The sequence below is a fragment of the Quercus suber genome, unplaced genomic scaffold (assembly GCF_002906115.3).
Source record: "Quercus suber isolate HL8 unplaced genomic scaffold, Cork oak 2.0 scaffold_3B, whole genome shotgun sequence".
Classification (NCBI taxonomy): domain Eukaryota; kingdom Viridiplantae; phylum Streptophyta; class Magnoliopsida; order Fagales; family Fagaceae; genus Quercus; species Quercus suber.
This window is the reverse complement of record NW_027071805.1, coordinates 2,085,061-2,109,579: the sequence shown is the minus strand read 5'-3', so window position 1 is coordinate 2,109,579 and position 24,519 is coordinate 2,085,061. Positions and strand designations below refer to the sequence as shown.

The 24,519-nt window shown below is 31.3% G+C and overlaps 1 protein-coding gene across 6 annotated transcripts; it reads right to left on the bottom strand.

The window, feature by feature from the left end:
• On the bottom strand, positions 1-20,047 carry LOC111982973 (K(+) efflux antiporter 3, chloroplastic). Of its 6 annotated transcripts, none has more exons than XM_065770070.1 (20): positions 19,685-20,047; positions 12,862-12,925; positions 12,536-12,762; positions 11,706-11,807; positions 10,823-10,903; positions 9,800-9,901; positions 9,150-9,227; positions 7,487-7,555; positions 7,251-7,301; positions 6,282-6,395; positions 6,102-6,203; positions 5,878-6,012; positions 4,891-5,072; positions 4,661-4,796; positions 3,691-3,762; positions 3,460-3,561; positions 1,767-1,928; positions 1,368-1,457; positions 1,087-1,248; positions 1-596 (listed from the first exon to the last, which is right to left on the bottom strand). In XM_065770070.1, the coding sequence occupies exons 1-20, from the start codon at positions 19,733-19,735 to the stop codon at positions 297-299; spliced, it is 2,382 nt and encodes a 793-aa protein (XP_065626142.1). In that variant the 5' UTR covers positions 19,736-20,047; the 3' UTR covers positions 1-296. The 6 variants fall into 6 exon arrangements, with proteins under 6 accessions (XP_065626142.1, XP_065626141.1, XP_065626139.1 ...); XM_065770069.1 differs by lacking the exon at positions 19,685-20,047 and adding an exon at positions 14,084-14,460; XM_065770067.1 differs by having other exon boundaries at positions 12,536-12,925.
• Between the last annotated feature and the right edge of the window lie 4,472 nt (positions 20,048-24,519).

Below are 24,519 nucleotides of genomic sequence, written 5' to 3'. Positions count from 1 at the left end.
TAAAAAATCAACCCTTCTATTGCTCATTTTTTATTATCAAATTACACAATGTATACATGATGTGGTACTGTGGTTTAAAAAGAATATAAATGAGTATTTTTTTTCTTCGGTTACAAGGCTAGCTACAGACAACCCCTCTTTTCTATTTCCAAATACACCAGAGTCTCTCCAACAATTTGTAATGTGTTACTCTCTGTAATGTTAGACTCAACAAAATTCATGTACATCTGACACCTTTGGGAGGAACAAAAATCTTGAAGAAGACAAGACTCGAGCACTTTAAGTCTGAAACTTTTTTATGGGTCTTCTTTAGTTATTGTGCAAGGGATTGATGGGTCCACCGTATTTTTCTCCCCCTCAGAATCTATAGATTTTCCAGGAAATCCGTTCTCTATATTTAGTTCACAATATAAAACGCCCTTGCCTGAATCCTCAGACTGTTGAAGCTCACCATTATGTTTTGCTTGATCTACTTGTTCTTGAAACCTCAAGAGGCGAGTTGCATCCTTCTGGTTCGTTCCCGAGAAATTTCCTTCAGGTGAAGTTAAAGGTGCTTGGTCACCTATTTGGTCACCAATTTGGTCAGCAACTCTCACCTTATCAATCAAACCCATTGGTTAATTAGTAATCGTTCCACTGGTTACAAACTTCAAATTAAATGTGTAGCATATAAACAAATCATAAGCAACACAGTAATTCATGTAATTTAAGAAGTTGGAATTAAACAGCAACAGGGCTTAAGAAAAATTGTCAAACTTGTCACCAATGGTAATTCAAAATAGGAAATGATACAGAAAAGTACATTGCAAAAGAGGGGACCAGCTGCATAGAAAGAAAGTTCTAGTTCGTCTAAAAATCTCACCCTAATTAGGAAATTGTTCATTATAATGAGGTTTTTTTAATAGAACAATTCATGAATGCTACAGTATCCCAATCAGGTTTAAATCTCAAAAATTAAGAGGGACAATACAATGTGATGTAAATTCAGTGCAGATCAGTTCCTTGTATTGGAAATTATTTGCAAACTGACCTCTTCAAGTGTTCACTGGGGGACCAAATTATAACATTTGAAATCAGTATAAGTACCTGTAATGGCTTCATGATCTCGTATTCTCGATCATCACTTTTGCTGAGTTCTTCTTGAGCTTGTAGTTCCATTGAGTCACGGAAAAGCTGGCTGAGAAAGTTTACATCATCAGACATAAGACCAAGCCCCTTCAAAAGTTTAGAGCCCAGCTGTAAACTTGTCTGCATGAGGAAAGTGAAAACTTTAGTAAGCATGCCCAGACCATAATACCGGAGAGCTTTTAGTTTACACTTTGCAAGTCCAAACATAACTTAGAAAATAAGAATACTTCTATTAATACCTCTGCATTTTCCAAAATAGCATCTGTTGCACCTGCTTTCTTCAGATCTAAAAGATGCATGAGGTCCTGCGCTCTGGCATAAATTGGGATCTGATGGATAGAATTTTCGCCACAAGATTCACAATCAAACCAGCAAAAATACAACTAGAAATATAGTATTATTTATGAAGTAATAACATTAACAAAAATTCAATATTAAGAAAAAATCCTAAAATATTCTTTTATGATGGCACACTTAGTTAACCCCATATACTTTTCCCACTCTTTCTGCATTCTGTGATTAGTGGTGAGCTGATTTTCTGATCTTGTTTGTCATGGTTGTCACCAACAGATCATGCACACATGCATGAGAGAGAGAGAGAGAGAGAGAGAGAGAGAGAGAGATAACGAAAACATTACTGCAGGAAAAGCAAGTCGAAGCCTTTGAACAGCCTCAACTGTCCTGTTCTTCTCTGAGTACATAACCATGACAGCCTTTGGAGAAGAGATACCAGCAGATTGCAAAACTGCTGGACGTGATCCATCCCCATAAAGAATTGGAAAGCCAAGTTTTCGAGATGCCTGTCAAGGCAGTGGTGAAAAAAAAAAATTATTTCTTTACCATGTACAATCTCTTATTTAACAAAAAATAAAGAGAAATTGCCAAATCTACATACAATTCATGCTACAAAATTACAACACAAAGGGTACATACTATATCAGAGTATTTCTATATGGATAAAACTATAGGATTTTTATTTGGCGTATCCCCAAGACATAAATTAATTAAAGAGTGAAACTTGCTATCTCAGATCATGAAGATAAAAAATCTTAAAACTGATTCAAAACCACCTAAAATAATTGTAAGAAATTTCAAAATTGCTATGCCAAAAATACAGTTAAAATTTCTCATATTTGATTTTCTTTCTGCTTTCTACAGTACAAGCAACTTGCAGTTACCAAAGGGACTGAGGGAGCTTTGAATTGGTCGGAGGCCTTTGGTGGAGCTCTAGTGACCAAACGAGATATTTCATTCTAGCAAAGTGAACACGACAAGACTTTGATGAATAATAGGCGGGATGAAACAAATAATCCAACCATTGTTCACAAACAATAGTGGCTGAGCTTTGAGGAATGAGAGAAATTAAGAGATCAGAGATAATGGTTAGAAGAGAGGTAAAGTGAGAGACTGGAAAATGGAAAGGGGGGCTTGTAAGGATAAAGGGTTTTGATCAGATGCGGGCACACACAGATATATATATATATATATTTTCTAAAAACTAAATATGTTTAACTCATTTTTTCTGTGAGAAATCACAGCACCAAACGTCAAAAAAATTTTACAAGGTAAAACTGATACCAACCAACAATGTACAGAAACCAATTGCGGCAGGATTGGTTTTCTGGTTTTTAGTTGCACCCCTAGCTTTTCCCATTACCTTTTCACTATGAGAAATAAAGGAATTTTACTATTTGCATCTTTCTTGTGTACTTGAACATTCTTCTCTTGTTAATAAAATAGTTTTATTTATCAAAAGAAGAGGAAGAAGAAGAAAAGACTATTTGAAATCAGAATTGTAATTGTTAAACTACTGATTGTCCCAAAAGCTTAAGCTGTTAGGAAATGATGAATTTAATCACTTCACCATAAGTCTGATAGTACTAATGGAAAAAAGTTTAAGCTTCCATCAATTTGTAGAGTTCTTAGGTAAAGCATGAACTCCAAATTGAAATCAACAAGAACATTATTACATATGATCAAAGAGTTCTAGAAACATTTTTAAACTGAAGAAAAAGTGCATAAAAATATTCAAAATTGGATAAAGTTATCCGGATCACATGGCAGTTCCTAAGAAGTCATGTGACTGTTGAGTAGGTCGTATGACTAAAAGAACACATGAATGTTCATTTGACTTGCCACGTAGTAGGTTGGAGGAACTTTCCTCAAAACTTTGGATGAAAATTCTGTTCTTCAAAATTCTGGTACGCTAAAACGGGCACATATCCACTAAGAAAAATTAAATACATCACGGCAATTTACTTTTGGATTATTGAAATCATTTATTTGAGTCAAATTAAAGAAAGCAGTCTTTTAAATCTAACGGTCATTTACCTTAACTATAGAAACATCAAGATCAAAAGCAACATAAGCCTGTCCCACAGAATCACCATCTAATCCAGAAGCCAATGGGGTGGCCAAAAAATTGGCGAGGACCTGCATCAATTTTATAAAAAAAAAATTATTTTTATTTTTTATTTTTTAATATAAAACAAAAATCATCAACAACGGAATCATGAACTACAGCTCAAAGTAATAATTCTTACTGTATAAAAATTACTTTACCTGAGCCATTTGTCCAAACCCAAGGATCACTACAGGTTCACTAGCATCAAAGTTTCCCATCTCAGCAGCTTTCTGTGGAAATTTCATATTTCAGTTTAAGCGTTCTAAATAGTTACAGAAGAAATGGGAATATATTATATCTGTAGAACTATCTAGCAGAACTGACATATTGAATGAAATACTACACGTTCAAAGTAAGGCCAAGAATGCAAGAACTTAGTGATAGTTACTGAGTAAAGAAACTTAATTATTTAATAACTCATCCGCTTTTATAACTTTCACTTGTTACTTAACCCTTTCCTTGTTTTCATTAAAAATACAATTAAAAAAAGCAATTAATGGTTTGAAGAGTAGGGCTGGGAAGATGCAATCAGTCTCTAACATTTTTTTTTTTTTTTTTTTTTTTTTTTTTTAGAGGATTTTTTTCATAAAAGTGATGTGCTGGGAAGATGCAATCAGTCTTTTTTTTTTTTTTTTTTTTTTTTTTTGAGAGGATTTTTTTCATAAAAGTGATGGTTCAGTTGGGTTGACAGTGGCCATGTTGGATCCAATTGGCACTGGCCTGTTATACTTCCACTGCAAAGAGTGGGAGGTAGTCGCTGCTCTGTGAAACCAGCCTCATGCATTGCCCTCCTCTTTAGGAACCACTGAACCCAGAGCCTTAGCTCAAGTCCATTGGCTCATCTCTTTGCTTGGAATGGGCGGGCCAGAATGAAAGCCTCACTGAATCCAACCAACTGGCTTGGGCCAAAGTCCCATCACATTTATGCCCCCACTTGGGTTACTAGCTCACGTTACTGAGCTCGGCAATCAGTATCTAACCTAAAATGACTAGATCAGCTACATGTATGGCATCCAAGTTGCACCCTATTTTAGTCGTCATATGCAAACTTAATCCAACCACATTAATGCTAAACATGATTTCCCTATTTATTAAGCCATTTGCTGAGGCCTTCAAGTAGGAACATACAATCTCTTCATCAAAATTGTCCCCAATAAATTCAGCGGCCCTTTTTCCAGCATCATTGAGCAATGGAGTTAACGCCATTGACAAGACAACGACAATTATGAGCAGCTTGTTAAGCTCAAGTGGCAGCACACCAAGCCTGGTTCCAAGAAGGCAGAAAACTCTATAAGAAAAAGGAAATATGGAATGCTTAGTCTAAGAAAAGTTGTAAATCAATCTAATTTATGAGTCACCTGTTTGCAAGAGAAAAAACTACAAATCCAAACTCGCCTCCTTGAGATAAAAGTAATCCTATTCTTACACTTTCCTGAATAGTCAGTCCAACACGAGGACCTATTGCTGTTATGATCAGAGTCTTGATGACAATCAAACCTGCCAAGAGTGAAAGTACATTTGGCCACTCTCGGATAAGGAGCTGTAGAGACAGGAAAAAATGATGGCTAGACTTAATAGTGATTAGTGAGCTAAAAGAAACAGCGCAATGCACAGGAACCTTATTAGATTTTAAATTATTAACATTTTACTTCAAAAACAAATTAACAAAGCAGATGTGAGAGAGAGAGAGACTTTTAAGTTTGTTACCAAAATGTTATCCTTTTTCTTTCTAAGATGACTTTTAATGAATAATAATAACTAATAATTACAAGATACAATGGATGACTAAGACTTAAAGAGATATCATTGAGGAAAGGCAGGCTACACAAAAGTTAAATAATTTACATAAATGATTAGAATAAATATGAGAGGAACTCACATAGGATTAATCAATGTAGAGTTATAAAATCAACAGATTCAGGATGACTAAAATATATTGAGATATTATGCTTTTGCCAATATGGATATTTCAATATATTTACTTATATCAGAGCCAAATGCAAAGAAATAAGTTTCCTTGTCACATAGGTTAAAGGGAATTATGACTCATAGATTTCATATTTTTCAATCTTCCATAAGATAGATAAGTATTTAAATGATTAAAATTTAATTCAGCCACTTCAAGTGAACCCTTCCCATGCTCCATTCTTGAGAGTATCCATCATAAACACAAATCTTATGAAACATTGTATCAGAATGAAAATGCACACCCATCTGGGTCGAAGAGAAGTATATTTGAGAAAACTGTTACAAAAACCTTGTGTACTTAACAGCTTCTCATCATAATAAATTTCCAGCCAAATACACAAAAATTAAGAAACTCAACAATGCATAATATTATATACCTGCATATCAATTGATGTCCCTGTAGTGACAAAAAATAACCCAAGAAGTAAGCCTCTAAACGGCCTTATATCAGCTTCAATCTGTGTCCGGAAATTTGTTTCTGCTAATAGTGCCCCAGCCAAAAATGCTCCAAGCTGCAGTTTGAAATCAAATTTCACCACTGGATGGAAATTAAGAATAAAAATATCAGCCATTCTCCATGCTTAAGAAAAAATTATCAAACCGTATCACTAAAGCCCAACTTCTGGGTGAGAAGTGAAGTCCCAGCAACAGTCAATAGGCAAAGAGCAACAAATCCCTCTGAGCTTCTCGCTTCTGCAACAAACTGAAATAGGAAAAATAAATTAAACCCTCTAAATTATAAAAGTGTCTTGGGCCCTCATAAAATCAACATGATACGAACCTCAAAAACTCGCCTAAGAAGATACTTCCCCGCAAGAGAAAGCAGACCCAGTCCACCTAAAGCCTTTAAACTTTCTTTGGCAAGCATTGGCCAAATACTTTCCTCTACCAGATTCTGCATAAAACCAGAGAGAGAGAGAGAGAGAGAGAGTACAGACATGTAAGGGGTCAATAAATGAGATTGTATGTGAGAAGCAAAAATATAATAGAAAAAAAGTAAAGAGAAAATATAAGAGAATAAAATATTATCAGGGGATAGGACTATAAATGTGATGAGAAAAATTCATTGACAAATATTACTCAGAAATTTTTAACTCAATCAAATTTCTGAATATATCTAGATTAAAAAGCATGGCTAATAAAATTCAAAGTTTTTCAGCTGGATTTTGATAGCATACACACACGCACAGACATTGGTTTTGTTCATCAATAAAATTTCTGAATATTATCTAGAACTAAAAGCATGGCTAATAAAATTTAAATTTTTTCAGTTGGGTTTTGATAGTCACACACACACACACACACAAGTTACTTTTGTTATTTTTAAATTAGCTTGTTAGCTTATTCTTGTATTCTTGCCATATCACTCTAATATAATATGTGCTAAGGTGAGGGATTGATTGATTAAACCCTAAACCTTTTTCTCAAATATCTCTCTCCACTGATTCTCAAAAAAAAAAAAAATTTCTCCTTTAACCCTAATATCTCATACTTACAACTTAACTATATTTGAACAAAGACATCACAATATATATTGCAGATCACAAAAAGCTCAATCCATCTTACAGAGAATCTCACCAATCATATCCATTAGAGACTACTAGCTGGTTTATAAAGTAAAAGGCAAGTTACATTGACCTCAAAGATTAAAACACTATAATTACTAGACATTAAAAATGAACATTGTATTTTTGAATGTAAAATATATTTCAGGTACTTAGCTTTAAGAAATTATAGTAATCCTATGTACCTGGCTCTCTAGCACCGGAAGTATGACTAATAGAGGGACAACTGCTATGTCCTGCAAATATCAACCAGTGGGAGTCCAAAAAGTTACTGACATCATACTTGATGTGTACTACTTTGCAAAGATGACCCTAGCAAAATTCAGAAAGGGAAGGAAAAAGAACTATAATAGCACCAGTATTAATATATTGATTTAACAACAAAACAGAAGACCATGCATTCATCAGTCTCATATAGAACCTGTAACAGAAGTATTCCCAGAGTTGCTGAGCCAAATCTTGTTGGGAGCTCGCCTTTTTCTGCAAGAAGCTATATGCTATACTATGTAAGTAAAAAAGAGAGGGCAGGGGGGCAGGAGAATCTAAATTAAACCATATATGGAATAGGGAGTAAAGGATATCTACAATGCAAGTCACTACTAACTGCTCCGAACTCATCCTGAGAGTCTACTATACTAGATGCCCACAAAATCTATCAACCTAATCACAAGATCCAACACTAACCAATCACGCTATCTCTATTGTCTTGTCATACAATGCCCCAACTCGTGTCAAGAATAATTTAGAAATTTATAAAAACTTTCACATTATTTTCAATCATTACACACCGATAGAACATATGATCAATAGATAATTGTTTCATATATGAGCCAAATTGTGAAGTAACAAGTTCATAACTGTGAGCAATTGCTATGACATATAAGTTGGATTGGCATCCCCCTTTCAGGTTACAAGAAATTTGCCAACCTACAGCCACATGCTCAATCTTCTCTGACAAAATTGTTCTAAAACCATGGTAAATACATTTATAAACTAGATTAAAATATGATGAACAGATAGAAAATTTTCCACTGCAGTTGATAGCATCATTCTGGAGTTGCATAAGCATCTATAATTCTATATGCCAACTTATTAATAAGCATATCATCATACTTCTCCAACAGCCAATCTACAAGCTTAAGCTTTCAAGGCAACCCAATTAAGCAACAGTTCCACTGAATGTGCACATATACTCAACTTTGAACTTCACAATACCATTACGATTCAAACCTTACTTATTAAACTCACAAAGTCATTACAAAAGAAACATAAGATAGCAACTCGAATCACCCATGATATATTAATAATTCTCCCAAAAGCTAAAGCTGATAGGAAACGTTGAATTTAATCATTTAACCAATATTCTAACACTCTCTCCCACGCATGGGCCCAAACTCCCCTTTAATAAGTGAGTCCCAACATGTGGTATTTTTAAAGTGAGGCCAACTTGTGGGAATTTTAACTTTTTAAATAGGAGGTAGAGTAGCTCTGATACCATGATAAATTTCTAATTCTCCCAAAAGCTTAAGTTGATAGGAAATGGTGAATGTAATTACTTAACCAATATAATATTATAACAACCCCCAATCACAATATTAGTTTATTGCATCATCCTCAACCTCAAGTTTCAAATTTGTGTGCTTGGAGAAAATAATTCACATGATCAGGTCAAGAATAGAAAAGGATACAACTCCATATCTTAATATGTGACATTGTTTTTTTTTTTTTTTTTTTTTTTAAATAAATAGATTCTTTAGCAAGAGGTAAGATTCCAAGAGTCCTAAAAGTTCATAATGCCACAAAAAGCTAGTGGTGAATCTAGCTCACAATTGATTCATAATATCAGAAGAAGCAAGTCAACGTAATTGCTACATTGAGTGCTCATTCAAAGATGTTTCCACCTGTTGGAACTTTGAAGTTTTTCAGCATAAGAGAAATCTAGATAGAAAAATTGCCAATATCCGAACTTGAGCTTGACTGTTTGTATTTATCAGGGGGTTTTAATAATTGCACAATTATGTCCAAAATTACAATACCAATTAATGGGAACATACTTAATATGTATATACCTACAATAAGAATACCTGCAGAACAAAAGCTGAAGAAGACAAAGAGAGTGCAGCACCAATCACTACAGCCTCATCAATGCTTCTGATGTTGACCTGCAACAATATGGTTGAACTTATATACCAAAAAAGCAACATTATGTTAGGGGTACTTCAGAGCATATAGAAGATGGTTCCAGTAACAAGGCTTTCATTCAACAAGGTCAATATGTATAGTTAGAGAACTCACAAATTTGCATAATCTATGTCAGTAGAGTAAGCATATATTTACATTCTATTTAGAAACACCTAGCATAGATAGAGAAATACACAAATCTAATGTAAGTAATGATAATACACATCTCTATCTATAAAAACAAAAAAAGGGTGTTTGTCTACACAATCAAAAAACCAAAAACCCCATGGTGTCCACCCCAAATTACCTCAACTAACCCTGAAGAGGAGAGAGAGAGAGAGAGAGAGAGAGAGATAATATGGTGAAGACTGTTTTTAGATCAGAGATAAGCCTGCATTTCCAACTAGCTGAACTATTCATCGCATTAAAACTTTCCAGTAAACAGTCCATTTCATATGAGATTCCCATTAAAACAAAAAACAAGTGAACGATGATGGTTAAGACAGGTTATTGCATGCAAAGTATTGAAGATGTCTAGAAAAAAAGTTCTCACCAAATCAGACCTTGAGTGAAAAAGGAATTCCAAAATTTTTGTTCCAATTGCCCCATTAGGTGGAAGTTCAAATGCTGTGAAAGCAAGAGTAGATAACACAACCTTCAAAAGCACAAAAAAAAAAAATTTTGGTGAAACAAGATAGGTAATCAATTTAAGGACCCACCCAAAATTCATAGAATTGTAGTCATGTCTTGCCACACAACTTCAAGAACCACCATGAGAATTAAATGCAAGCTAAACAAGTAAAATCACAAGCAACAGCTCCGATATGTAATGCATTTTAACAAAGCTAAGTCAAGTGGATTCTTATTTCTGAACAATAAATTACTCAATAAACTTATATACATAATTAAATTGATTAATTATGAATCCAATTAAGTCATCTTTGATGGGAATTTTAATCTTAACATTAAAGGAAAAGAAAAGATATAACTAAATTGATTAATTTTCTATGAAAGTAGCTAATTAACTATGGAAACAACTTTTCATACTCAATTCCAGTAGTGGTTTATCCTAACCAGCCAACCAAAATTGTTAACATCTATCTGTAAAGTGTTGGATTTTGAGCATTTTTTGTTCGGACATGGCCAAAAACCATAATAAATAATAAATTTATTTTTTACCAGTAAGCTATGTACCAACCCTAGAGCTCGTTGGCCAAAAAACCACAGAAACATCTAGAAAATTCCTAAAGAATGTAATTTCCAAGCAATAGAAAACCGAGTTCCAAGTCCAAACATTGTCAAAAAGGTATATGTCTCCCGAAACAGAACCCACATAAACCTCCAATAATATTAGCAAATCAAATTCTTTGTATCATTAAATCTTGAGAGTGCTGCAAAAGCACAATTTTCCATCAATTTCACATCTTGCATGTCAGGAAATTTAATGAACCACTGCCTTAACTTTCCACATTGGATTTTCATTTTCCATAACGCTCAAGAACTGGAAAAATACCATATTATTTACAAGAGTATTCAACCCTTATGGACAACTAGATCTTAGCTTTTGAGATCATACCTGAGTCAAACCCATGCCAAAGGCAAATTTTGCAAGAGCTTTTAGACGTGCAAATGAAAGCTCTAAACCCATCTCAAACAGCTGAAAACGTTACATGTTAGTCCCAAAAAAAAAAAACTTCATCTTCACAAGGTATGCTGCAAAATATTCATTAGTCATTACAAGTGGACAATGTGATAGTTATATAATCTATATCCTCTAATCTTTTTAGAGAAGTTAAAATTCAAACCAAGAAATAAATATCCAAAACATTATGCAAAGAAGAAAAACTTTTCCGGGAAAAGAATTCTCACATGTTGTCCTGTATATATATTAACTCTTAAAATTGGAACATGAAACCTAAGTACTTCTCACTGCCCTACCTTTTAGTGTTATAGTTAGGTGCAAGAAAAAATCAAATGATAAAAAATAAAATAAAATCACACACACAGACAGCTTAAAGTCGATACATGTTCATGGTTCAACATCTAACAAACATTTGTGCAGATGTTCTAAAATCAATTAATATCAGATATTTAAGAAAAAGCTAAAACTCTGCATGCGAAATGTAATAGATGTAAATTCTGGTCCCTACTATGTAGTATCAATAGAACACAGTTTGCCATCTTGGCGAAAAGGTTATACAAGGATAAACATTTCACAATAGAAATACAGTCAGGAGCTATGTAATGGACATATAATGGCAGATGATTAGTTTCAGTAGTTGGTATTGCAATATGCTTTATTGCATTATAAATATTTTTTTAATAAAAATGTAATGATAAACATCATCATGAATAACAATAGAATTGAAATTGCAATGCTGTGGTTAGGACAACAATTAGTTCCAAAAATATAAGAGCAGCAAAAGTGGCAGATAAAGCAGACGAATGATTAAGCTTACCAAAAAAAGAATCCCCCACTCGGACAAAACTTTGACATCTGTAAGATTTCTAAACAAACCAAACTGATTGAGCACAACCCCCGCAAAGAAGAAACCAAGTATCTGCAAATGATTGGTACTAAAATTGTCAATAGAAATGAAAAAATGAACTGATAAGAACTATTGCACCTGTTCACTTCTTCCACACTTGATTTAAACATGAAGCTTTGTCAAGTAGCACTGCATTGTTGTAGGAAGTATGCAAAAACATGTATGCGAGCTATTGCTTTTGTATTTTATATTAATACATTCTGATATCCTTGCAATATTAACTGACTAAGTAGAAAGTTAGAATTCAACCTCAGAATTATTAAATTTTCAACAAAATAATAAGCACAAATATATCATTGTAAAATCTAACTAAGTAAAATCAAGTTAGATGTCTTGCTGATCATTACAAATAAAAAAATTGACAAAAAGAACTGAAATTCAAATGGACAATATCAATCATGTAGATTTTGTTGTATAATTTAGTTACCATAATTATAATGTCTATTTTGCTCATAATTAAGATTGAAAACGTTCATCCATGTAGATTTTGTTGTATAATTTAGTTACCATAATTATAATGTCTATTTTGCTCATAATTAAGATTGAAAACATTCATCCGTTTGTGTGGTGTGTTTGGATTTTCTTTTCAATGATTGTCCTTACATTGTCACACCTTTTGAGAAAAGCGCAGGGACAAATCTAACTTAAATCTAAAGATTATATATTCTTGCATTTGTGTGCATTTGTGTGAGAGAGAAAGTGATAAAGGAAAAATATCAAAATGCATATGTTACACTTACAGGGCTAGCTTTAATGGTCTTGAAGGCCGGAACAACCAAGACAGTCACACCTAAGAATGTCAGAGTATCCAAACCTAGATCATTAATGACATCAACAGCACTGGCAACATCAAGTGCTGCATACACCCGTGATCTTTTGCAAGGGCCTAGTCTATGGTTAGAAAAACAGAATCCTCCGTAATTAGATACCGAGGAAATCAACGAAGGTGTGCCCTCAAAGATATATCCTGAAACAAAAGATCTATGAATAATCCCATAACTGATGGCAGATGATGGAAGACATACTTTCCGGTTATAGGAAGAAGATATATGAACATATTGTTCACCAAGTCGTGAAATAGCATGAGAGTAAGCCCGGATTGGGCTCTTTTGTTTGATTATGTCGTATCCCTGGAAGATGACAAACAATTGAAATAGATTAGTGTTACCACCATGATTTTACCTTTAAGAATTCAAAGTTCAAGTCAATGCACAATAATACACATTTAATAATCAAGCACACACAAATAGTTGAACTAAGGTTGGACATACATGAATAATCACACACATTAAAGAGTTAATCGGGCACCTGAATTAAGAAAGTGAATATCATCATGTCGTTGACGTGCCAATTACTCTAGAGAAATTTCCCAGATAAAATTCACGAGCATGTCAAGGACACTGGAGCAGGGAGTTATCTAACTTGATATTTGCCATTCAAAGATTTTTATTTTAACAAAGATCTAAAACTATCCAACTTCTCTTTGGGGGAGGGGGGGGTGGGGGGGGGAGAAATGATGAAAATGGAGTTCTCTCCAATTCCAAATTGCATTTAAAATAGGATGATAAATTAATGATTTCGAAAAATTATTCAGGGCAATGATTATTAATCTGTGGTCACATTAGTGCTCTAGTTCTGTTGGGAAACTAAGTTTGAGTGGAAATTTGGGGAACGTGGGAAACTTAACACCTAACAAAACAAAAATAACATAGCTTGAAGAAGTTTTACAGGTATTCAGTGTATGATAGAAGATGTATTAATATTATTACACAAATACTAAATACTCCACCCTATAATTTGGCACTTCAATTCTATTTGCAACATCTAATTTTTAATATCAATGACATTTCCAATTAAATTAAGTAAAAATTTTTAAACTAAATGTGCTTGTTGGACAGTTGCAAAAAAAGCTAACCTCCAAATATCGTTGATGGTTAACCAATGCATACACCTTGACCACACACCAAATTGCATACCAACAAAAGACTCAGATATCATTTCATCAAGAAAACCCAAACCAAGTTAATTAACATTGAAGTGAACAATTTCTGTTTTTTTTTTTTCCTTTACTTATTGTTTATTTAAGTGAACAAAGTCAACAATCCTAAATTCAATAAAACCACCATGAAACAACCAAGTTCCAAAGAAAGCAAACACCCATTATTGCATTAATATAAAATAAAAAAAACCAACTGGGTTAGCCAAAAAAAGCACAATAATTTGTAAAAAACAGGAACTGAAGTACCGAACTAATCAATGAACCAAAACTCTTGGTGAAGGAATACTACCTTAGAGTTATGGTAACAAGCAACTGAGTCCAACATAGTGCTTAGGTTCATGAAGCAAGTACTCCCAACTTGAACAAGTTAAATTGCATTTGGTTGTTTTGCTGACAAACCCAAGTACAGAAATTGCAGATATTTCAAAGAACACCAAGAAAAAGATTGAAGCTTTGGCTATATATTTAGACAACTCAAAAAAGTGACAACCACGAAAACAAAAACAAAAGCAAAGGGTGAGAAATTGAGGACAACAAAAGCACACGTTGGAGCCCTGTAAACTTGGAACTTTTTAGAGAGAGAAAGAGGAATCTGCTCAATCTGTATCTGTCTCTGAGTGTGCGTAATTTTGTGGAGGAAATTTTAGCGCTCAGAGCATGAATTTGCTCATGATTGATTATTTTTTGAAGTCAGAAGCTAACGTAATATCCACGTGGCAATTGGGGATTATCCTATAAGGAAATGTTGTATTTTTCATAAAGGATAAAATGTTTAAATAGTATTTTGACTGAAATACCCTTATAGATTTACTAGCAATTTTTTTCTCTGATGTGGCCTAAACTAAATTTAATATAACAAATGGATATAAATTTTTCTTTTATTTATATTGATTATGTAGTTTCTAATTAGTTGAAATGATAAAGGTTTTTATTATTGAATAAAAGAGTTATAAATGATAAATAAATAAAAGAAGACCATTGATATGTTGACTTATGATGGAGCAAACTCCATGATTTGATTGTATTATATCAAAACTAGTTTGGGTTACAAGTGCTACCTTAGAAAATTTAAAATAGATTTTTTTTTTTTTTTAGTAGTATGAAATCATGTATTTAAATTTAGAATAGTTTTTTAACATATGCACTAGTGGCTCCACATGCAAGCTAGGGTGGTCACAGGACCACCCTAACTTGCAAAAAAAGGCATATATACACTTGCCAAAAAATTATTATATGTTAAATTAACCTATTGTGACCAATCTAATAAAAATGTTGAATATCCTGACTTGAGAATTACAAAAGGTTGGGTTCAATTAAAAAAAATAATAATACTACATTTATAACATTTTCACAGCAAATCTAATGTGGTAAGTTGTTACTAATTCTAATTTGAGCCCAATAATGATATTATTTTTTTATCACTAATAACAGCTTTTTGCATAAAATTTATTGTAAAAATGTTGCGGACGTAGTATTACTCCAAAATTAATTCTGCCCCCCAAAAATAATCCTTAATCCCTTTTATAAAATTAAAAAGAAAAAGCTTAAATAACAACAATAAATATTAGCCCAAATAACAACAAACATAAATCAAACAAAAACAAGACAAGACCAAACTACATTAAGTGGTCAAATTATTCAACAAAAAGCATATTATAAAACAAAAAGATAAAAATCGCTAAATATTCAAATTTATAGCTCATTCAACCTATTCAATAAAAATAATGTCTAATTTCATTTTTCCCTAAAAATTGGTACCAAGAAAAATATTGTAATTGTGAGTTCTCCTTGATGGTGATGACAATTATATTCTTTTTAGCTTTGCAGTCGCAACAATTTTACTCTCTTTAGCGACTCGACTCACTTGTAGCAAATATTCAATTTATCGATTTATTAAATTTTATATAATTTAAATTTTTTAGTACCATCCTAATAAAAATTCCTAAAGCCGCTATTTACTATGATAATTTCTTAGAACCTATTTACGAAAGGCAGTATCTACTCATGAAAAAATTCTACTAAGAATGATAACGAATGTCGTCATCTTCCAATAATAAACAACTAAGTTTTGATAAAACATTGTCACAATATTTAAATTTTTGCAATAAATGATGACATATGCTATAATTGAAACTCTTCATCAAATTAAATACCTACAACCATTTGTAATGAATATTTTGTTATTCATATTTTCTTCTTTATCATCTTATTTTATGAGCCTAACTACGATATTTAGCTTACTTAATTTTTAATGAACACCTTTTTAAGAAAGAAAACAAATGAAAAAAGAACAAGATAACAATAGACATATATCATTGAAGTTTCTATTAGATAAAATTATAAATCTAAAAGATTTAAATCTTTAATAAATTAGTGTTTTCTAGGTAACAATTAGAATACCATACATTACTATTTTTATTTTCTAAGTATGACTAACACATAAAAATCAAAATACCCAAAGAAAATTTTTGGGACATTAAAATTTAGTGAGGCATTTTAGATATTGCACAATGAAATATTCTAAGAATCATAAGATTTTGTTAGGGTTTAACTAAGAGGGTAACAGTAGGGACTATATGCTTGTTTACAAAATATAAATGAGGAAATTATTCAATTTTAAAGTTTAGGAGAGGGGAATGAAACTACCCCAAACATAAAGGGGGAAAATACTTTTTCTATTTTTTTGTTGTTGGTAAAACTATGTGTTTTTTACTTTAAACAATGTGTTAAAAAAAGGTCAGCCCAAGAAAATTGTCCATAAAATTATGAATTTTGGCTTAATAAATTGACTAAACAAAAAAAAAAAAAAAGTAAGGAACACAATAAATGTTACTATATTTTCACAATACCTTTATTTTAGCTATGTTGAGCTCTGTTATGAATTTTTATTATTGGGTCATGTTAACAGATGCCCTTAGGGCAATTGTTAATAAACCATATTAGAAAAATTTTGACATCACTTTTATAGGAAATATAAAAAGTTGTCAATAAAATTAATTGTTTTGTCATTTTCTTGTAAAAATATTTCTAAAAATAGTTCCTAAACCAATACTCTTAGGACATTCGTTAATATTTCATTTTATTGTTTTATTTTAGAGTAATGCTACATTTATAATATTTTCACAATAAATTATAGATAGCAAATTGTTATTGGTTTTTAATTGGGACAACCACTTTAATCTATGCATTAAAAAAAAACAACAAACAAAAAACCAACAGAAAAAAATTATGATCAAATTTGACCGAACTAAAAAAGAAGTCTACGAACACAGCAAAATGTCACAATATTTTCACAATACCTTTATTTTCAGTCATGGTAAGTTTCAATTTGATATTGTATTATTTATTTTATAGAAATGTTATTTCCATAATATTTTCATAACAAATTCTAGATGGCAAGTTATTATTGGTTTTAAAATGGACTCACAACTGATATTAATTTTTTATTCATCAATAATAGCTTACCACCTATGATTTGTTATGAATTTAATGTGAAAATATTATGGACTTAGTTTTTATTTATTTATTTATAAGAAAATAAGATCTCAACAATTGTAAAAATATTGTGATAGCAACAAGTGTTATAACATTTTCACAAAACATTTATTTCCAGTTGTGGTTGGTTACAGTTTCATATTTTATTATTTTATTTTGACTTATAAGAAATTGACGCCTCAATAATTATGAAAATATTGTGAAATTTGTAGTCACTATAATAATACCATGCCAACTCATATAAATATTTTAAAGAAAAAAAGAGCACAAACCAAAATGGAGTGACAAGAAAAAAAAAAAAAGGCAAAATAAAAAAAACCGTGAGTTTTGCTCACCAATTGACTAAACCAAATTTTCACTGTAGAAGTAGATTAATCTGCTGGGTTGGTTATTAAAGGTTCGTTTGGTAGTTAATGTTATCAATTTTACATTATTAACATTTTAATAATACTTTTACGACAAATTTTTTATGGTAAGTTATTAATAATTCTAATTTGAACCCACTACTGAAATTATTTTTTCTCCATTAATATTAGCAATAATAATTTGCTACTTAAAATTTATTATAAAAATATTGTAGACATAACATTTTTTAATATTAAAAATTTTTCTTTCTCACCCAAACTCAATTTTGGCTTGTTACAAAAGAAAAAAGTTTAAATAAACCAAAAGAACTTAGTTAGAGCCATTGGCTCTTTTTATATAATTAGTAGCAATATATAATTTACAGTCAAAATCGTAAAATTTTATATTTTAGAGATGAAAATTAAATTTGAGGCAAATTCTAAGACTAAAACTATTTTGACCTAATTTCACACCAAGAGATACATCTTTTATTAAATAAAAAAAAACAACCAAATTGTAAATTTCTCAATGTTTGAGACGAAAGTTAAATTTTAAAAAAATTATAGGATTAAAAGTATTTTGACATAATTTTTACATCAAGAAATACTTTTTTTTAATAAATAAATGATGTTTTGAGCACCTATGAAACCACGATTCTCAATTGAATACGCCAAATAGATCATAAATAATAATAATAATAAATAAATAAATAACATTTTTGGACATGTTAATGGAGATTTTGGTCATACACTATCCTCTCTTTGCGAATAAATCAAGGCACTGAATTCAAAATCAACATAAGTTTATTAGTTTAAGGTCACATTTCAATGCTTCTCACCAAAATAAAAAACAAACAAACCAACCCAACATTTAAAACCCAGAATGACAAAGGCCCAATCAATACGGCCCTGTTTGGATTGCTGATGACTCGTTACCTTACCTCCCTTTTTTTTTTTTTTTTGGTTTCCCAACCGGTATCCGAGCCCACAGGGCCGACTAATCCGGTTTCGGAGCGGGTCCCGGGGTTAAGGTTTTAAACTCCTCCCAACGGGCTTGCGGGGGATCGAACCGTAGTTCTCCCTTCCAAGTCTAGCCCCTGGCACCACTAGACCAAGACACCATTGGTCCCCTTTTTTTTTAAAAAATGATTACCTTACCTCCCTTTGTTATTTATTTTTTATTTTTTGCTGAATTACCTCCCTTTATTTTTAACAAATAGAACTCGGCCTACTTATGAAAAAAAAAAAAAAAAAAAAAATGGGTGGCAGAGAAATGATGAAAATGGAGTTCTCTCCAATTCCAAATTGCATATAAAATAGGATGATAAATTAATGATTTCAAAAAATTATTCAGGGCAATGATTATTAATCTGTGGTCACATTAGTGCTCTAGTTCTGTTGGGAAACTAAGTTTGAGTGGAAATTTGGGGAACGTGGGAAACTTAACACCAAACAAAACAAAAATAACATAGCTTGAAGAAGTTTTACAGGTATTCAGTGTATGATAGAAGATGTATTAATATTATTACACAAATACTAAATACTCCACCCTATAATTTGGCACTTCAATTCTATTTGCAACATCTAATTTTTAATATCAATGAGATTTCCAATTAAATTAAGTAAAAAAAGTTTAAACTAAACGTGCTTGTTGGGCAGTTGCAAAAAAAGCTAACCTCCAAATATCATTGATGGTTAACCAATGCATACATCTTGACCACACACCAAATTGCATACAAACAAAAGACTCAGATATCATTTCATCAAGAAAACCCAAATCAAGTTAACTAACATTGAAGTGAAAATTTTCTGTTTTTCTTTTTCCTTTACTTATTGTTTATTTAAGTGAACAAAGTCAACAATCCTAAATTCAATAAAAACCACCATGAAACAACCAAGTTCCAAAAAAAGCAAACACCAATTATTGCATTAAAATAAATAATAATAAAAACCAACTGGATTAGCCAAAAAAAGCAGAATAATTTGTAAAAAAAAGGAACTGAAGTACTGAACCAAACAATGAACCAAAACTCTTGGTGAAGGAATACTACCTTAGAGTTATGATAACAAGCAACTGAGTCCAACATAGTGCTTAGGTTCATGAAGCAAGTACACCCAACTTGAACAAGTTAAATTGCATTTGGTTGTTTTGCTGACAAACCCAAGTACAGAAATTGCAGATATTTCAAAGAACACCAAGAAAAAGATTGAAGCTTTGGCTATATATTTAGAAAACTCAAAAAAAAAGGTGACAACCACGAAAACAAAAACAAAAGCAAAGGGTGAAATTGAGGACAACAAAAGCACACGTTGGAGCCCTGTGAACTTGGAACTTTTTAGAGAGAGAGAGAGAGAGGAATCTGCTGAATCTGTATCTGTCTGTGAGTGTGCGGATTTTTGTGGAGGAAATTTTAGCGCTCAGAGCATGAATTTGCTTATGATTGATTATTTTTTGAAGTCAGAAGCTAACGTAATATCCACGTGGCAATTGGTGATTATCCTATAAGGAAATGTTGAAAAAAAAAATGTTTAAATAATATTTTGACTAAAATACCCTTATAGATTTTAGTCTACATTCTACAACTCTAAATCCCCCCCCCCCCCCTCTCAAATTTAAGAAAGTTATAATTTTACTAGCAATTTTTTTCTTTATCTGATGTGGTCTAGATTAAATTTAATATAACAAAATTATATAATTTTTTATTTATGTTAATTATGTAGCTTCTAATTAGTTGAAATGATAAATTTTTTTATTATTGAATAAAAGAGTTAAGTAAATAATAAATAAATAAATAAGAAAAGACAATCAATATGTTGACTTACGTTTGAAAACAGTTTATTTAGTTAAAATTAAAAAAAAAATTTGTTGAAAGTACTATAAAGTACAGTGGGATCTATGAATAATACCAAAAAATACAGTGGGACTCATAAATAATAGAAAAAATAAACTAAATAGTAGCAAAAATAAGCTGAATAATAAAATAAGTTGACTTTAAATTCTAATCTCAAATGCAACCTTAATGACAATGGAGCACACTCCATGATTTGATTGTATTATATCAAAAAATATATATTTTACTGACAAAATCATAAAATTTTCTATTTTAGAGATGAAAATTAAATTTGAGACAAATTCTAGGACTAAAAGTATTTTGACCTAATTTCACACTAAGAGATACATTTTTATTAAATAAAAAAATTAATAACCAAATTGAAAATTTCTCAATTTTAGAGACAAGAATTAAATTTGAAAAAAAAAATTATAGGACTAAAAGTAATTTGACATCATTTTTACATAAAGAAATACCTTTTTTATAATAAATAAATGAATGTTTTGAGCATTTATGATTCTATGAAACCACGATTCTCAATTGAATACGCCAAACAGATCATAAAATTAAAACCCTTTTTTAGACACGTTAATGGAGATTTTGGTCATATGCTATCCTCTCTTTGGGAATAAATCAAGGCACTGAATTCAAAATCGACCGCAAGTTTATTGGTTTCTTAAGATTTCAATTTTCGATGCTTCTCATCAAAATAAAAAAATAAAATAAAAAAGCAAAAAACAAACAAGTCCTTAAAATGTCATTGATTAATTCATTCATTAAATTTAAAACCCAGAATGACAAAGACCCAATCAATACATTTCCCAGCATACCCATGATTACCTTACCTCCTTTTTATTATTATTATTATTACTATCAAATAGAAATCAGCCCATTTTCACCTTGTATTTTGTATTTGGGTCATCCCTTTGATCTTCATGCCCGGCTGGAATAAATACTTCTTCTTTTTTTAGTGATACCGATACTAGGAGTTTTATTACATTGATCTTATAATTTATTGTGTCACCAATCAAAATTTGGCAATTTAAATATTCAATTATAAGGTGATTAAAGTTCACCAATCATATTTATTGTCGCATCAATTTATAAGTTTCAAATAATAAAATTTGTATTACTTTTAACATTTTCCTTTATAAAAATGAAATAGACTAAAGTGTTGAACTTCTTATTTTTGAATAGCTTTTTTTATCATGTGATCGGATTTAGTGGATTAGATTTGAGTAAGATATCTTAAACTCAATTTTGTGAGATACACATGCATATACTCTATCTCTCATTTATTGCCCTAAAGTAAAGGGCCTTGGAATCTTAAAGCATGTATTTAATTTATTTAAAACTAGTAGAGTATGATCTAATTTTTGGGGAATATGAATTAAAACAATAACAATAATTATGTTAGTGGACGTCTTTCACAATTCCTGGAGAAAGAGAGTTCACTGGTAATGGTAAACCATAGGATAGGTAAATGTAATTCGACTCATTCACATCTGAATCATTAATGTTTGGAAATCATATTTTGCAAGGAATTTTTCAAAACAAAAAATAAATAAAATCAAAAGATCCAAGTCCACAAGGAATGAGAAAATTGACTCTAAGAACACATTTTATTTTCATTTGCCTAACCATTAAGCAGTGGGAACGATGGAACCTGTGGATGCAGAAGATTCTATCTACATGCTGCTCCGCTCTCTACGCTTTAGCTTTCTTTTTGCTATCACGCTATGGCCTATGGTTCTTTTACTTCCCTTTAAGAACAAGAGCTAAATACTATAATAGGATCCTTCTGTTGTTCTTCTACTTCACCCATCAACCTGGAATCAAATAAATTCCATTGCTTCGGCTACTTTTTTTTTTTTCATATTATGCCCTATCTGCATATCCTGAAAAGATAGGCTTTCATTTTGATGATGGGAATGCAAATGCTTTAGTGTTTGTTTAATACATTGGAATTGACTTCTAATTCCTATCTGCATATTTAGACCAATTCAAGGTGTAAAATGGGGTTGCTTCCACAACAAAACTGGGATAAAGTTGAGCCAAAAAATCTCAATCAAGATAAATTAATAAGGAAGTGAGATCTCTTTGGGATCTACTCCGGCATTTAGAAATTGGTTAATCTATAAGGAATCTAAAGATACATGTACTTGATGTCTGGCTTAATAAAGAGACCCAAGTTGTAGTAGCCTGACTAAATGGTGATTTTACATAGATTCTACATCTTGGAACTAAGCCAATTTTAGAGCAACTATGTGGTAATGGAACCAAACAGCAAAAAACATTAAAGTTACAAACCAATGCACCAATTATGGTACAATAGAGTTGTAATTCACTAGTTATTCTAGATGCTCGCCAAATGTGAAGAAGAAAAAGAAGAAGAAGGGAAAGAAAAAAAAAAATTTTCCTGGATCCTTACTGGCAGAGGAAGGTAGAATGAGATACTTTTCTGTGTTTTCTACAACTTTGTTTCATTATATTGCATCAATTAAATTGACCTCCATGCTATTTACACCCAATCATAAGATACTCATGCTATCATGCAATACACTGCTAAATACCCACCCAGAAAATAAACAACATCAACTTATCCTCGACCTGCCAGTTGGATCCAAAAACACAATTATTGCCTATGATAAATCAATGATAGTATAAGAGTATACAGTATGCCGATGACAAATTTATGGTAAAATTAGTGGGTTTGTAGGATTGAGTTCAAGAATCAGCTTCACCTAAAAATAAATATATAAATTAGGGTAAAATTTACAAATCGCTTTTCTCAAACTCCTCAAAAATGGAGTTGTGTGCTCTGAGTATGACCTTTTTATACTGCTTCAATTCCTAATAAAATATTACCTATCCAATACTTTGAAAGGGAAAATACTATGCCAAAGTTATAATTTATCCAAAACAAACACAAACTAAAGTAAGGAGGATATTTAATGCCTCACTTCAACATAATCAATTCATCCACCAGCTTAATTTAGTGCTTGGGTGATCACGTTTCTTAACTCTCTACCAATTACTTGACCCTTTTCTGCAGCAAATTTAGCTCTTGACAATTACCTGTTTATAGACAATGCCTGCAAAATGTACAAAAGAAATTGTACAATAATGTAAAAAATATGTTTGTAAAAATTGTTCAATTATATGTTTGCTATTAATATATATATATAATATATATATATATATATATATATATAAGTGAAACTAAGAGAAACTCAAATTATAATTTCAAATTAGAGTTTTAATTTTGTACCATATGTCCTAAATTATTTATTCTTAAAAAGTTTTATTTCTTAATTTTAGAATCAAATATGGAACCACATTATAAATATTCGTCCAAGTGAGTTATTAAATACAAAAATCAAAGAATCTAAAATAAAAAAATAAATAAATAAAGTGCTTCACAATTAAAAAAAAAATTTAAAAACGTGGACAATTTACATTTTATACCTAATAATATCCTTACAAATTTTTTAAAGAGTTAATAAAATATAAAATGACTATCAATAGTATTTAAATTATATATATATATATATAGGAATTATATTATGCATCTTATTGTATATATTTAAGTGTATCTATGCATATGCATGGGTTTACAAGCTAGTATATATTAATAGCCAAATCAAATTAAATTTTAATTGAATTCTCGATTTTGCGCCGCGTGTCCCATTTAATTTTCAATTTTGTACTAAGTGAATTATTAAGTGTAAAATCGAAAAGTTCAAATACAATTAGATTCTAAATTGGATTTCAATTGGAGTTCAATTTTCCACCACGTGTCCATTTATTTTTGTAATTTTGTGGCAAGTGAATTATTGATTGAAAAAACCGAAGAGTTTAAATTCAATTAAATTCTAAATTATATATATATATACCCATCACCAACAGGTAGTGATATGGTAAATCCCTACCAACAAGAACCCCAAGATCCTTTCCAGCCAGAATCTGGAATCGATTACGAGCTCATGACTATCAGGAAAGAGTTCACTCCTGATATGGATGCCCTAGGCGATGAGTTTGAGTCAAAGAAAAAA

What these genes read in the sequence shown, in the direction of transcription:
- LOC111982973 (XM_065770067.1), bottom strand. Translation starts at nt 19,735, where the DNA reads ATGAACCTAAGCACTATGTTGGACTCAGTTGCTTGTTATCATAACTCT. An exon ending in AGTGGGGGATTCTTTTTTTG is followed by an intron (nt 10,904 to 11,705) that starts GTAAGCTTAATC and finishes TAACGTTTTCAG; the next exon opens with CTGTTTGAGATGGGTTTAGA. An exon ending in TTCACTCAAGGTCTGATTTG is followed by an intron (nt 9,228 to 9,799) that starts GTGAGAACTTTT and finishes ATATTGTTGCAG; the next exon opens with GTCAACATCAGAAGCATTGA.